Source organism: Petaurus breviceps, unplaced genomic scaffold (assembly GCF_028583685.1).
Source record: "Petaurus breviceps papuanus isolate PSGF00001 unplaced genomic scaffold, PetGlider_PUasm1.0 90702, whole genome shotgun sequence".
In the NCBI taxonomy this organism is placed as follows: domain Eukaryota; kingdom Metazoa; phylum Chordata; class Mammalia; order Diprotodontia; family Petauridae; genus Petaurus; species Petaurus breviceps.
Window position 1 is genome coordinate 2,657,870 of NW_027187317.1, and position 14,396 is coordinate 2,672,265.

The following is a 14,396-nucleotide window of genomic DNA, read 5'->3' on the forward strand; positions in this document are numbered from 1 at the left end:
GTCTGCAATTGAGAAAGTTTAATCCTGAACTATTTAAATATATAATAATGAAAAATGCATAATATAGAACAGAAATCAAATTATATCAATACTTATACAGCAGTTTAATGTAAGTCAGTTGTCGTAACATGGAGATTTTAAAAAGCCTAAAAATATCTTGGTCAGCAAGCCTGATGTATTTGCCTAGCACAAAGTTGGTGCCCAAAGGCAACACAGATTTAGGAAATAAGCTCACTTGTAAGACCTTATGAAGACGAATGATGATGAGTATTATCACTTCAAAAATAGAATCAGTATAAAAATCAGTAAAAAGTAAAATCAGCTGAAAGAGAACTTGGTAAGAAGTCATCCTGAGGACATTTTAAGGATAAAAATATAAGAATGATGACATGAAAAATGGGGGAGAAAATCTGCAAAAAATGTTTATGACACTTTTAAGCAGCAAGGTTCCTCGAACCATTACAATTGGACTCAACATCAGAGTCCTGAATGTACTTGTATGAAAGACAGAAATAGCAATATAAGACAGGGAAAGCAGCTAGATTGGACCAAGTGTACACAGAAGAGATCTACATTGGAATCACAAAGGATTAATTCATAATGTTATCTGAGGGAAGAGAAATTCCTAATGGTGGTGAAAAAATTTCAGACCTCATTGCTAAAAAGAAAGTAGGGGAGGGGAAAGCCCCAGAGCATCAGGAAAGATCAAGTGTGTGAATGGTGTCTGTTAATATAACTTCAGTACAATGACCAGTCAGCTCCAGAGGACAATGATGAAGCATGCTACTGACAGAGGATTGATTGGCTCAGGGTGCAACATGAGACACATTTTTGGTCATAGCAAATGTGGATTTATTTTGCTTGGCTATGATCATTTGTTCTTTAAAAAACGAATGTTGCCAAAATCATAACACACAGTTAAATGGACAACTTTTAGTGTTTGTCAGTCACCACATATATTGAACAGATAATACAAATGGATAAAAAGTCAGACTCAGAATTGGACAGGAGAAGAATGGGCTGGGTTACCTTTCAGGAAATTGCAAAGCTCTCTTAGTGACCCCAACCTTCTTCTGAAGACAAAGGCTCCTATTTTTAAAACCAGTACTCCACTAGTGTTGTATAGCTGCAAAACGTGAAATATAACAGTCTCAGAAGAACTAAAAATGATTATTGCAAAGGACCATGGGGAAGCAGGCTACAATATATAACCAATGAGTAATTTAGGAGAACAGAAGTAAATAATAGAGTGGGAGACAATGTGGTAAATGGAAAGAGGGCTGGCTGTGGAATCAGAAAACTTGGCTTCATATCTTACCTCTGATGTGACATTGGGGAAAGTGACTTAACCTTCCTACAAGCCTCAGTACCCTTGTCTATAAAATGAAGCAGTTAAACTATCCTTCTAAGGGCCCTGTAAAGCCCTCTTCCAGCTGTAGACATGATCCTATTATGATCCTTTGTTATCAGGGAAATGTAGGATAGAAAAAGAAGATGGACTAGTAACACAGCAAGTGCAAGGGGATGATAGTATCAGTTCAGCAATGCACTACTGTCTTTGCAATGTCACGCTCTCTTAATATGGTATTTGACTCATATTAAATAAACCTTTTTTTTCATTCATTCACATTCTTTCATTCATTTGTGAAAAAGCATGGAAATCCTCTACCATTTTTGATGTCCCCCTTGTGGCAAATTTATGAGAAGACATGAACATGAAGTATACAGGATAGCCAAGCATGGATAAGTGGAGATCTGCGTCATTAAAAAGAATATCCAAATTAATGAGATTACAGATTCATTTGAGAATTTTAGCATATTTAATTTAATAAGCAATAGTTGATTGATTCCAAAATATTTTCCAAAGATAGCTATCATTTCTTTTGTAAATTGAATCAGTTTTCCATGAATTATAAGAGAAGTTTAGAAATAATCAATCTTTATGAACCATCTTTAATTTGACCCTGGTGCCTAATAATTTATCTTTAAGTTTCCCAGCTTCCCTGTATGATGGCTGATGGTCTGTCTGTAAATTAACAAAAATGCTATTAGAACAAAGTTTCCAAACTGTTGACTAAAAAAACCAAACCTAGTAGCTACCGTGACACCCTGTCTCTGTTTTGTCGATCTTTAAAACATCAGAGAATATGTCACCAATGATGTCTTTCAAAAATACTGCTCCTTGGGAATTTTCAGGTTACAGATCATGGGCATATTTAACTGCTGCTTCCCAAAAGCACTTGAGGATCTCCTTCAAGATGAATTCACCACTAAAGGACTCTGTAGTGATTAATAGCATAAATTTATTTGACAAATTATAATTGTCTTGTAATAAAGGCACTAATCACACTAAAGTAGAATGGTAGTACTTTTCAGTGCAAAGTATGACTTGGAAGCAAATAACCCCTGAAAGAAATGAAATTATGTTTTATTTGCCAGTTGTGTTCTATCAGCTATTCAAAAAAGTATTATCCATAGTTCATGGAAGGTGGGATAGCAGTTTGAAAAATATTAGTGGAGTCAGTGTAAAACAAGGTCCATTTTTGGATAGTCAACATGCAAGACAAGTACACTTCTGCTTTACATTTTAATTAAAGCTGGAGCAACTTTTAGTTCAGCTAAGAGGGTGAAAAAATAGTTGTATTTTTTAAAATTCCAACAAACCACAGGAATTATTAAAAATTGAAACCTAGACAATTACATTTAGTCATTTGACCTATTGGTGGAGGAAGATGTAAAGATGTCTTCATGCTGATCTCTAAGAGTCTTAGTGAGAACAGATGGTAAATAAGGAAGGGATTGGTATTTTGGGTGTGGAAAGTCTGGGGAGATCACATTGTTTATCTTTGACCTGAGCTGTTAATATTTCTCTTCTGCCATATAACTATATTGTTCCTACCTTGACGTTTTTATTTGTTACAAGCACCAAAAGTTTGATACCAGCAGCTTCTTGTCTGGAGGAGAGAGCAGGTGGGTACCTTATTCCCAAATTCACCTTTGACCTTGTACTCATCACTTCAGCCATGCCAAGAAAGTGTTGACTATTGGTTGAGCTGTTCTCTATGGATGAGTCTTTGCCCAACCCAATTTAGCTTAAGATCCCAAGTCATGTGATAGGGGAATATGATAAACAGAGTGGGGAAGCAGGGATTGAAGATAGGGCTGACTGTTCTTACAAACTGATCTGGAGATAGCTAACTATCATTGAAGTTTCCAATTATAAAGAGCAGCCTGGTAGAAAGCATTGCCAAAATGTGGATAAATTGATGCCATCAATCTGGGGTGTTAGGAAAACTCTGTTCATGACATCAGCTTAAAATAACTAAGGTGTTATATCAAATTGCTTGCCTTCTCAATAAAGCAGGTGGGGGAGGGACAGTAGAAAGGAAGAGAATTTGGAACTCAAAGTTTTAAAAATGAATGTTAAAAAAATTGTTTTTGCATGTAACTGGGGAAAAGTAAAATACTGAATTTTTTTTAAAGATCAAAAAATAATAAGATAACTAAGGTATATCCATAAACATGTGTGGGTATGTGGATGTGTGTATTCCTCATAGACAGTGAATGAATTAACTGTAATTTTTTCTATTTGCTTAATATAATAAAATGTAGCTTTGATAAGTACTAAGCTTATTCAAATTGTTTTTGTGGGGAAAAGTTATTCTTAAAATTCATTTTAATGTGACTCTTGCCCTACCTGCTCCCCATCTCCCTTAAGTATATTGTCAGTAATGTCAATAAAGAAGGAGTCCATAAACATTTGGGAGAAAGGGCAGCCCATACATTGGCTTGTGTTTTGTGTGTAACTGTGCTTATGCAATATTTTCTACAGTGTGGCTGTTACAGGATCACAATTTAGAATTGGAAGAAAATTTAGAGGTCTTATCTAGTTCAAACTCCCCCCCCCCCTTACTTTACAGATGAGGAAATTTATTCCTAAAGCATGAAGGGATTTTCTCAAGGTCACACAGATAGAAAAGTGTCAAAATTCGATTTTGAACCCAGGTCCTTCAACTCTGTAGCTGACATTCTTTTCCCTGCACCCTGTTTTAGGTCAAACTTTGTAATACTGATCAAATATGAAGTGAAAATTTATGATATGCCAAAATAAATTTAGGGCTACTATCCAATTTTTAGATTGTTAGTCAAATTCTTAAAAATATAAATAAAAGATTAGAAATCATGTTAAGCTAATTTCTGCATGAGGGATAGGCATTAGCTTGTCAGGTTCTTTTGAAGACAGGCTTCCAATGGTTTACATTTTTAGAAAGTGGCATTTTTAAAAAAGCATTCTGAGCATAAAAGTTAATATAAAGATAATTCCTATCTTCAACTATGTCAATCACATCAGGTTAAGACTTACAGCATTCCTGGAGATCATCCAATCCAATCTTTTAATCTCAGGAGAGAAAACAGGCCCAGAGCAGTAAAATAACTTAAATTTACAGTCAGCAGCAAAGCTGGGACTAGGAACCAAGGTGTTCTGACTCCTGACTTTGCACTACCTCACACTCTAGCCTGCCTGATAACATTTGTCTTTCTCATTAATGTTACCAAGGATCTGTTCGTTCAACAAATATTTACTCAGCACCTACTGCAAAAGTTGTAAGGTGCTACACTATGTGGTATGCTCCAGACCAAGGGAGATAAGAATAAGATAATCCCTGCTCTCTTGTAAATCTGTGTGGTTCAATTGAAATTGCTACAAACCAGGAAGAATAAATTCATACCCCTATAGATCACAGAAACATAATAAAAAGAAATTAAGTGACAGCAAAGCTTAGAGAGGTGTTATGTAAATCTGATTCAGAAATAGATTGGTTTTGTTCCAAACTCATCTTTTCTGGGAGACAGAATAGGCTTAAAAGAAACATCTCAACTTGAAATAGCACAGAAAGAAGAATCCTCAGTTTATTACAATGTGAAAGGGATTTCTAAATTTGTGCTGTGAATTTCAAGACTGTTATTTTAAATTTGATAAACCCCGCTTATGGAGTGTATTAGAATGGTTAAGAAAAAGTTTTTATGAATATACAAAATATAAGGGAAAACATTCAAAGTATTAAAAATTATCAGAGTTGCTATTTCTCACTCTAAAAAATTAACATGTCCCAAAATCCTGGGGAGTAATTCCCTGTCTGTATGGGGCCATAGGGATTTAGGTAATTGAACCTTAGAAGAGCAAATTCTCTGCCACCACCAACCCCAACAATGGAATATGTATCTTATCTTCCCAGGGAGAGTGTATAATGTAATATTTGTCTTTGAACTTAAGAAGAATGTTTAAGAATAGAAGTCGATGGGGGTGGCTAGGTATCGCAGTGAATAGAGCACCGGCCCTGGAGTCAGGAGGACCTGAGTTCAAATTTGACCTCAGACACTTAACACTTACTAGCCTTGTGACCAAGTCACTTAACCCCCATTGCCCAGCCTTCCCCCCTCCAAAAAGCAAAAAAAAAAAAAAAAAGTCAATGAAAGTCGACAGGAAGCAAACCTTTCACTTAGAAGATTCACCTTTCAACTGTCACTCGCTTCAGTGCCAATCTCCTCCCAAAAGTCCTCATTTTGTGCAGCCAGTAACATTCCAAATGATTTATTAAACAAGTTAGAAAAGATAGTTTTTTTTTTATATTAGATGAATCCTGCTTCGCTAAAATAGTCTTGCATCCCCTGTTGTGGTTTCAAAGATGGAAAGGCAGCAAGTTGTGATGTACTTCCATCTAGTTTTTATGACATGGGGTTTTCTCCATCTCAATATATGTTTTTTTTAATAACAGAACTATACCTAAAGCCAGGGGTTCCCCATGTTGTCCATTTCCCCATTGAGGCTCACGTGATGTCCCTTTGCTTAATTGCACTTTAAACCATTTTATTGCTTTACTGGGGCCTATAAAAAGTGCTTTCCAAATATGACAAGCCCTGAAAGGCTGAAGGAGAGAGTTATCCCTGAAGCTGTAATCAAGAAATCTATAGGCTCCCAGTGGGGCCCAGATCTTCCTGAGAGTTGGAGAAGGAGCCAAGTGGGAGAGCCAAGACAACATGGGGCGTTACACAGGTAGAAGCTGTCGCCTGGCACTCATGTGTGTAGTGAGCCTGCTTCTCTTTGTGATGGAACTAGCCATAGCATACATCGGCAACTCCCTCTCCTTAGCTTCCGATGCCTTTGCTGTCCTCTCTCACCTCATTTCCATGATCATAGGTTTGTTTGGGGTCCGTGCCAGCAGCATCAGACAGAACAAGAAGAACACTTATGGCTTGCCCCGCGCAGATGTGGTGGGAGCATTTGGCAACTCCGTCTTTGCTGTAGCCCTGATGTTTAGCATTCTGATTGAAGCCATCAAGAGATATATCAACCCACAGAAGACGGAACAAGCCCTATTGGTCCTGCTTGCTGGAATTATTGGGCTCTTCTGCAATGTGCTCAACTACCTTGTCTTTCTAGACTGCTGTTACTGCACTGCCCGCAGGGCCCAGGGAGACATTGAAACAGGTAAATAGCCAAAGGGTGGCACCTCTTCATTTTGTTGCTGTGTGTTTGACTGAGTTCCTACCCAGCTTCTTACCGTCATCCTCTCTGGAAAATTATGCCTTGTGGATGTTGGGCTTTTTTTTCTTTTTTGATTTAAAAAAAATTAATTTAAGAAAAAAATCTTATCTGGGAAGAATTTTCATTCTCACCTTCTTAGAAAATTGAATAAGAGCAGGCTATTTCTAAAGGATCAAGGAAGGGACCTAGGAGACCATCTGGTCCAGTCTCTTCCTTTCACGGGGTCCCAGAGAGATTGTGACCTGCCCAAAGTCATACAGGCTGAATCTGGGACAGGATTCAAACTCAAATCCTCTACTCTAAACCAGGATACTTTCCACTGTACTACATAGCCAGTGCATGTTAGGCTCTTCTTTGATGCTTAAGATCGTAGAATTTAGAACCGTAAGGGATCCCACTTGTCAGCTAGTCCAACCCCTTCAGACAAAAAGCAGGAGCTTCGGACAGGCAGCTGGGAATGGAAGGATAATCTCAGAAGCAGGGTCAGCCATTTGAAAAAAGAAAAATGATTATAAATCAAAGAGCTTTCTTTTTTTTTTTTTTTTGAAGCAATCGGGGTTAAGTAACTTGCTCAAGGTTACACGGCCAGTTATTTCTGGGTGGGTGCTAAGTGTTTGAGCCCGGATTTGATCCCCAGGACATCCTGACACTGGAGCCGGTGCTCTTACTCGCTGAGCCACCTGGCCACCCCTTCAAAGATCTTTCTTTAAAAAAAAAATCATTGTTTAAATGTGAAATAGCAATGTTTGAATTTTAGAGAGTAACAATCTCTGGAAGGTGGGTGTAAAAGTATGAGATCAAAGAGAAAAAAAGAAAAAAAGAAAACTCCCCTTGCCCTCCTCCAAACACTTATAATCAAGTGGGGAAAAAATTGTTAAGATTGGCAGATGCCTAAGAATATTTTGTACAAAAGAAGAGGAAAAATGAAGAGGCCTCTCATCTAGTAAGCCCTCTGTTCTCAAGCAGAAAACTTCACAGCTATTTGAGTGTATATCCATCATCCTGAATCTATTCCATTCAAGAAAAACAAAAATGTTATTTGTATGTGGATTTTCTGAAAAATACTCAAGTAGGGAAGAGTGTCCTACCTCATTCATTAGATCATCTGTAAAAAAGAAGAATGCAGTAAATCTTGGAACAAAGCAACAGATCTAAGCGTCTCTTCCTTCTGAACAATGCATCTTATTTTTATTGCCACGGGAGGTTTTTTTTATCAAAGCTATTTTCAGAAGAGAAAATTTCACAAAGCAAATCTTCCAATAGCAGCCTTTGAGTAACATGGTGATCCATTCTGGGTTCTTTCTAAAGTACTCATCTGGATGTTGAGAACTGTAAGTTTGTTTTCTTCTTGCTTTATACCATTCAGTCTTCTCTCTTTTGTTGGGGCCTTGCATACTAAGACTGATGTGGTAAATATATTTTACAGGACTTGAGAATGGGCATGCATGTAAATAGAGGGGGTAATGCCTTAGTAAATATCTATCTCAATTATCCTGCTAGTAAATTGTATTTTCTTACAGCATCCTAGGCCCTGTAAATCAATCAGTCAATAAGCATCTATTAAATGATTATGATATGATAGGGCCTATGCTAAACATTATAAAGAAAGGCTAAAGCAATCCCTGACCTCAAGGAGCTCAAATTCTAATGGAGGAGGAAACATGGAAACATAAAAGTACATACAGGTTAAATTGGAGTTAGTCTAAAAGAGAACTTCTATTTTTACTGTCTATCCTGTCTTTAAGATTGTATACATTCTAATGACACTCTAATAGTATATCTCTTTTAGTGGTATTTTGACATAGAATGTAGGATTTGCAAAATGGAGAGTAAAAAGAAAAAGAAGTTAGAAGGATCAATTGGATTGGAATAAAGGAAGAAAATATATAGACAGTGGACTAGGATTCCCTTGGGAAAGCATTGCAATCACATATGCTAGGTAAAAGTTAGAATGAAGTACATTCTTCCCCCAAAAGGAAAGCATAATTAAATATGATTGTAGACTTATTTATTTATTTTTTAAAATTTATTTTTAGTTTTCAACATTCATTTTTACAAGTTTGAGTTACAATTTTTTCTCCCCATCTTTCCCCTACCCCCCACCCCAAAATAGCAAGCCTACTGAATATCCCTTCCCCCAATCTGTTCTCTTTTATGTCCTCTCCCATCATCCCCCTAACTTTCTAGTAGGGCAAGATGGATTTCTATACCCCACTGCCTGTATATCTTATTTCCCAGTTGCATGTAAAAAACAAGACTGTAAACTTTTGAAAACAAATACTATCTCTTGTGTATCTCTGTATCCCTCAACAGCATAACAAAATACCTTTTCCATACTAGATGCTCAATAAATTTTTAAGTGACTAAATCAACACATTAATAAATTAGAATTGTGACTATGACTCTTTTGTGAAAAACAACCACTGATGAACCGAAGATTTTATATCTGATTACATAGGCCATTATGTGAAAATATAACATGACATCTGGTCCTATGTTAGAATTAAAGCCAGGCAAGAATAGTTGGCCAAGACATATCAATGGAATCAATTACAGAAGTATCAATAGGCTCTTCATGAACTTATTTCCAATTTATCTCAGCTAGTTTCATCTTTTTCTTAAAATATATTATTAACATCTACGTACCTATAAATAACAAAAGAAAGTTACCAAAGTCCTCATGCTAGAGAAAGTAAAACAGACATGGACAAATATGGAAAATAATATGGCAATGCTTAGACACCTGTGGCCCATTTATTAGAAAAGGCCAAAATATTGGATTTGTTTTGTCAAAGCGCTCATTTTTGAAGGCTTGTTTTCTCATTTTTATTCCCATGTTAAGATAACAGTAAAAGGCACAAGACCAATTTTTTATCCTAGCCTTTGACCTGCTCATGCTGAACAGACCATATGGGTCCCCCTGGCCTTGGTTTTCCTGGAGCAGCCTAGGGTATAAGGCAAAAGCAAATATTATTCATCTTCCTTTGGTCCATTCCATGCTAAGTTAGTCTTTTTGTCAAAACAATTAAGGACTGTGGTGATAGGAACAATTGATCTAGAGGTCTAATTTCCATACTTTATATTCTCTTTTTATATTCTGAGCTCCATTGGCATTGGTTTTATTAAGCTAAATGATCTGTGTAGGAATAATCCAGAGCCTGACATAAACTCTTCACAAGTATACCAAATTTTTTTTAGAAATGGAAAGGATTATTTTTATTAGATATACCGCATCTAGATTTTTGCTATTCTTCTCTCTAGGCTCATGTTTGTGATCTTTTTAGCCATTTATTCTAATGTCCATCTCCTCCCATCCCCTATGCCCACAAAATAAGTTCCAAGTGAAGAGTAAACATCTAGGCCAGATGAATCTCTTAAACTGACAGAGATTTCCCCACTTCACTTTTCTCATAAAAATAAAGGAATAAAATACATTCAGTCCTTGATAATAATATTGATTAATACCCTCTGTTAGACATGATTTTTAAAATCAAAGACCTTATACTCCAGACTGGGGGCAGTGAGGAAGAATTTCTACATTGCTGGCATCCTACTATGGTACACTGGTTCTTAAAACATTATTTTATTGGTACTTTTTGTTTTGACACAGCAGACACATCCCAACGAACATGTTGGCACAATTACCTCTCCACCACAACCACCATGATTATATTCCCCCAAAATAGTTAAGCAAAATGAACATGAAGAATGATTACAACTGATAGCATATATTTCTTGCCTCTCTTGTAGTTTATGGCTTATAATGTAAAGTTGGGTTGTGTGTTTTGACTTTAATATTTTGGTACCAATTATGATCTATTATATTTTACATTTTTTGGCATAGTAATTAAAAAAAAAGAATTGATGGTATCTTTTGGTCTAGCATTCCATGTCATGGAAAGTCCTCTGAATTTTTTTATATTTAAAAATAAAATTTTTGTTTAGCAGATCTGCTGTGGTTCTCATTCTATACTTCATTCTTTTTTTCCATGTGTCTCTTTCCCCATTCTATATACAATCTGGCAAAGGGAACTGGAGTTAATTAAATTTGGATTGCTGTGGGAAGAGAAAAATTAAGAAGTTATTAGGCTCACCAAAGTTTAAAAAAAGCTAAAAACAAAGATATTGCACATTGTATTCAGACATTAACCATCCCTGAGTAATTGATAGGAGGGAAATTGAGCACCTAGAGCCAGGCAGCATGAAAATGGATCCATGAGAGAGACTAGGAGGTTTGGGTGACACTCACCTGAAGTGGACCTTCTGAATATCTAGATTTAATGAAAAAGAAAAGATGGAAATGAATGAATTTTAAATGGCTCAACTAGGTTTCATTACAGTTTGGACAAAAGTGAAAGGTAGAGTTAAAAAAGAGAAAAAGTAGGGGGAAGGGGAACCAAATACACAACAGGTTCAAAGTCCAAAAGCAAAAGGCAGTGAACACTGTCCTCGAGGAGAAGTCTCACCACCTACAACCTTCTCCTGATTTCTGGGACCACAACACGACTTATTGACTCTGCTTAAGTTGCCCAGTTTTCATTAAGCTGGATTTATTTGGTTTTCAACATTTGCCTCTCCTGTCTTTGCAACTTTTCAGCTCTGGATTTGCTTCTCCTAAATTGGCAGATGTGCTTTCTTAATTTGAGGTTGGGCAGACCCGAAAGCAGATTGGTTTTTCTTTTCAATTTGAGGCAATTTTCTATTGTCTTTTGCTGCTTACCTCTCCATTATGAGTGAGTTTTTTTGCCTTGTGTAGCAATATGACTAAGGACAGAGCAGGCTCACAGAAGTGACTTGCTCTATAAATGGACTTTGAAAGGTACTTCCCATGGAAAAGGCCCTTTCTTTTAAACTTTGTAAAGCCTTTCATTTTTAAAAATTAATTTCCTTTTGTTTCCAATTTTTTTCCCAAATATTTACCCTCCCACCTAGGGTGAAAGTACTCCCACAGAGCAGAATAGGCTGTCAGATGTAGTAATAGGAGAATGCAATGAGAATGATCTGTAATCTCAGCAATGCATTTTTTCAACACTGTTGACTTGTTGCTTTGGCAAACTCTGTTTGTGATATTTACCATGCAAAATCAGAGAATTTCAGAACTGGAAGGGACCTCAGAGGTCATCTGGTCCAACACAGATTTAGACAAAAATCCTCTCTACAACATTCCTAACAAGTTCTCATCTAGTCAAATTGAAAATTTCCACCGAGAGGGAACTTACCACCTTCAAGTACAGTCCATTCCACTTTTGGACAGCTGTAATTATTAGTTAGGCCATCTAGGTGGCTCAATGGCTAGAGTGCTGGACTTGGAATCAGAAAGACCTGAGTTCAAATCCAACCTCAGTTATTCAGCCATGTGACCCAGGGCAAGTCACTTAACTCTGTTTGCTTTAATTCACTGAGAAGGAAATGGAGAACCACTCCAGTATCTTTGCCAAAAAAAATACCCCATACAGGGTCACAAAGAGTCAGACACCACTGAACAACAACAATTGTTAGGAAAGCTAAGTTGGCCAACTTCCACTTGCTACTCTGGGTTCTGGCTTCTGGGGTCAATAGGATCAAACACAATATGATGCCTGTTTTTTAAAGATTCCTTCTTGGGATATATAATTATGTTTTGTTGTGAAGTTGTTACTGTTAAGTCATTTCTCAGTCTTGTCCTACTCTCTGTAACCCCATTAGGAGTTTTCTTGGCAGAGATACTGGAGTGGTTCGCCATTTCTTTCTTCAGCTCATTTTAGAGATGAAGAGCCGAGGCAAATAGAGTTGACTGACTAGTCCAGGATGACATAGCTAGTAAGTAAGTATCTGAGGCCAGATTTGATCTCAGGAAGATGAGTCTTCCTGACTGCAAGCCTAGCTCTCATATCCACTGAACCATCCAGCTGCCCTTATAATACTGTAGACACTGACTAAAGTGTGTAACTTTCTTTTTTGGTTTATTTCCTAAAGAAAATTTTATTGAAAATTAGTTAAGATAGACAAGGTTCAAAAAGCTGAAGGTAAACTTTTTGGGATAAAAAGAGGAAGGTAAATGGAAACTAGCTTACAGCCTCTAGCTGTTGTTCAACAATTCAATTTAACACATTTATCAGAAGGCTACTACTATGCATAAAGTACTGTGGTAGGCACTGGGTTAGACACAAAGAAATTGAAACTTCCTTTAAAATTTTGATTTTTCTTATTTTTGTTGATTTGGGGAGGTTTTTTTTTTTCATTTCTGAAAAATATCTCTTATTCTTTCCCTAGTCAGTAAGCTATTGCTTGTGAGGGAAAAAAAAAGAAATGAAAGAAAAGAGAACAGTTTAGTAAAAGCAGTGAGAGAGATTGTGTGGTAAAATGAATAGCGAATTTGCTCTTGGAGCCCTTGGATTATGTGTGCTCAAGCCCTGTCTCTGAATCATACTGACTGTATGACCCTGGATAATTCAGTGATCTCTGTAACTCCCTAACATTCTAAATTTCAGAGAGGGTGCCAACTGGCATCAATGAAGGCAGTTTCCTCACAATGGAGTTCTCAATATTAGGGAAAACCATAGATCCAATCCCTGTTCCTCACCCATAAGAAAATCAGTTAACATGTCATAATCCAGTATTTCATACTCATAATTTCCTACCTCTGCAAAGAGAGGAGGGAACCGTGTAAAATTGCTCCCTGCAGATTATCACTGATCTCCTTACCAAATCCAATGTCCTTTGCCCAGTCATTTGTTTTGTTATTCAGTCATTTCAGTCATGTCAGGCCTTTTGTGACTCCATTTGGGGTTTTCTTGGCAAAGATTCTGGAGCAATTTGCTCTTTCTCCAGTTTTGTCAGAGGTTAGATGACTTGCCCAGGGTCACACAACTAGGAAGTGAGTAAGGCTAGATTTGAACTCAGGTCTTCCAGACTCCAGGCCCAACGCTCTATCCACTGAGCCATCAACTACCTCTCTTCTCAGTCATACAGAATCATGTAATTTTATAGATGGAATGAACCTCAGTGGCCATCTAGTCCAACCCATACCCTTAAAATTATCCCCTCTATAACCTCTGTTATTTGATGATGACATTTCTATTTGACACACTCTATCAAAAAACAGACTGTCTTCTTCCTCTAGACTTAACTGACTGTTCTTCCCAGCTTTTCTGTTTCTATTCTTTGTTTCAATATCTAGGTGTCATATTTGAATCCACACTGTTCCTCACCACTTACATCTAATCAATCCATGATTTCTTATTTTTTTTTTTTTTAGCAATCGGGGTTAAGTAACTTGCTCAAGGTTACATGGCCAGTTATTTCTGGGTGTGGTGCTAAGTATCTGAGCCCGGGATTCGATCCCCAGGTCGTCCCAACACTGGAGCCAGTGCTCTTACTCGCTGTGCTACCTGGCTGCCCCCATGATTTCTTAATATCCCCTCTCAGACATATCTGTTCCACTTAGCTTTTACTGTTAGTATATGAGACAAATCTACACACACATATATACAAAAATGTTACTGTCATGTTCATTGTTTTTTTGTATTTTTTATGTCTCTAACTAGAGTGTAGCAAGGCTTACAATGAGTTTACAATCTTTACAGAATGTCTCCACTTGTGCATCCTACTATGGATTTGGTGTGTGGGAAATAATACTAGATTTGAACTCAATGGGCTCAGGATCAAATTCTGCCTTTGTTCTTTACTACCAGTGTCATGTTGGGCAAGTCACTTATCCTAGATTAGCCTCAGTTTCCTTATCTTTAAAATGATGCAGTTGGATAAAGTGACTTCTGAAGATCCTTGCCAGCTCTGAACCTATAATTTGTGAATTAGTTATCCTTTCTCTCTCTCTCTCTCTCTCTCTCTCTCTCTCTCTCTCTCTCTC

General features: G+C 37.1%; 1 protein-coding gene across 1 annotated transcript in view; it reads left to right on the forward strand.

The window, feature by feature from the left end:
- The first annotated feature begins 6,039 nt into the window (after window positions 1–6,039).
- The window catches only part of SLC30A10 (solute carrier family 30 member 10), a 51,119-nt gene continuing 42,762 nt past the window's right edge, over window positions 6,040–14,396 (forward strand). Inside the window, exon 1 of the mRNA XM_069066015.1 lies at window positions 6,040–6,490. Coding sequence (XP_068922116.1) covers window positions 6,040–6,490 — 451 coding nt within the window. The remainder of the gene's footprint in view (window positions 6,491–14,396) is intronic.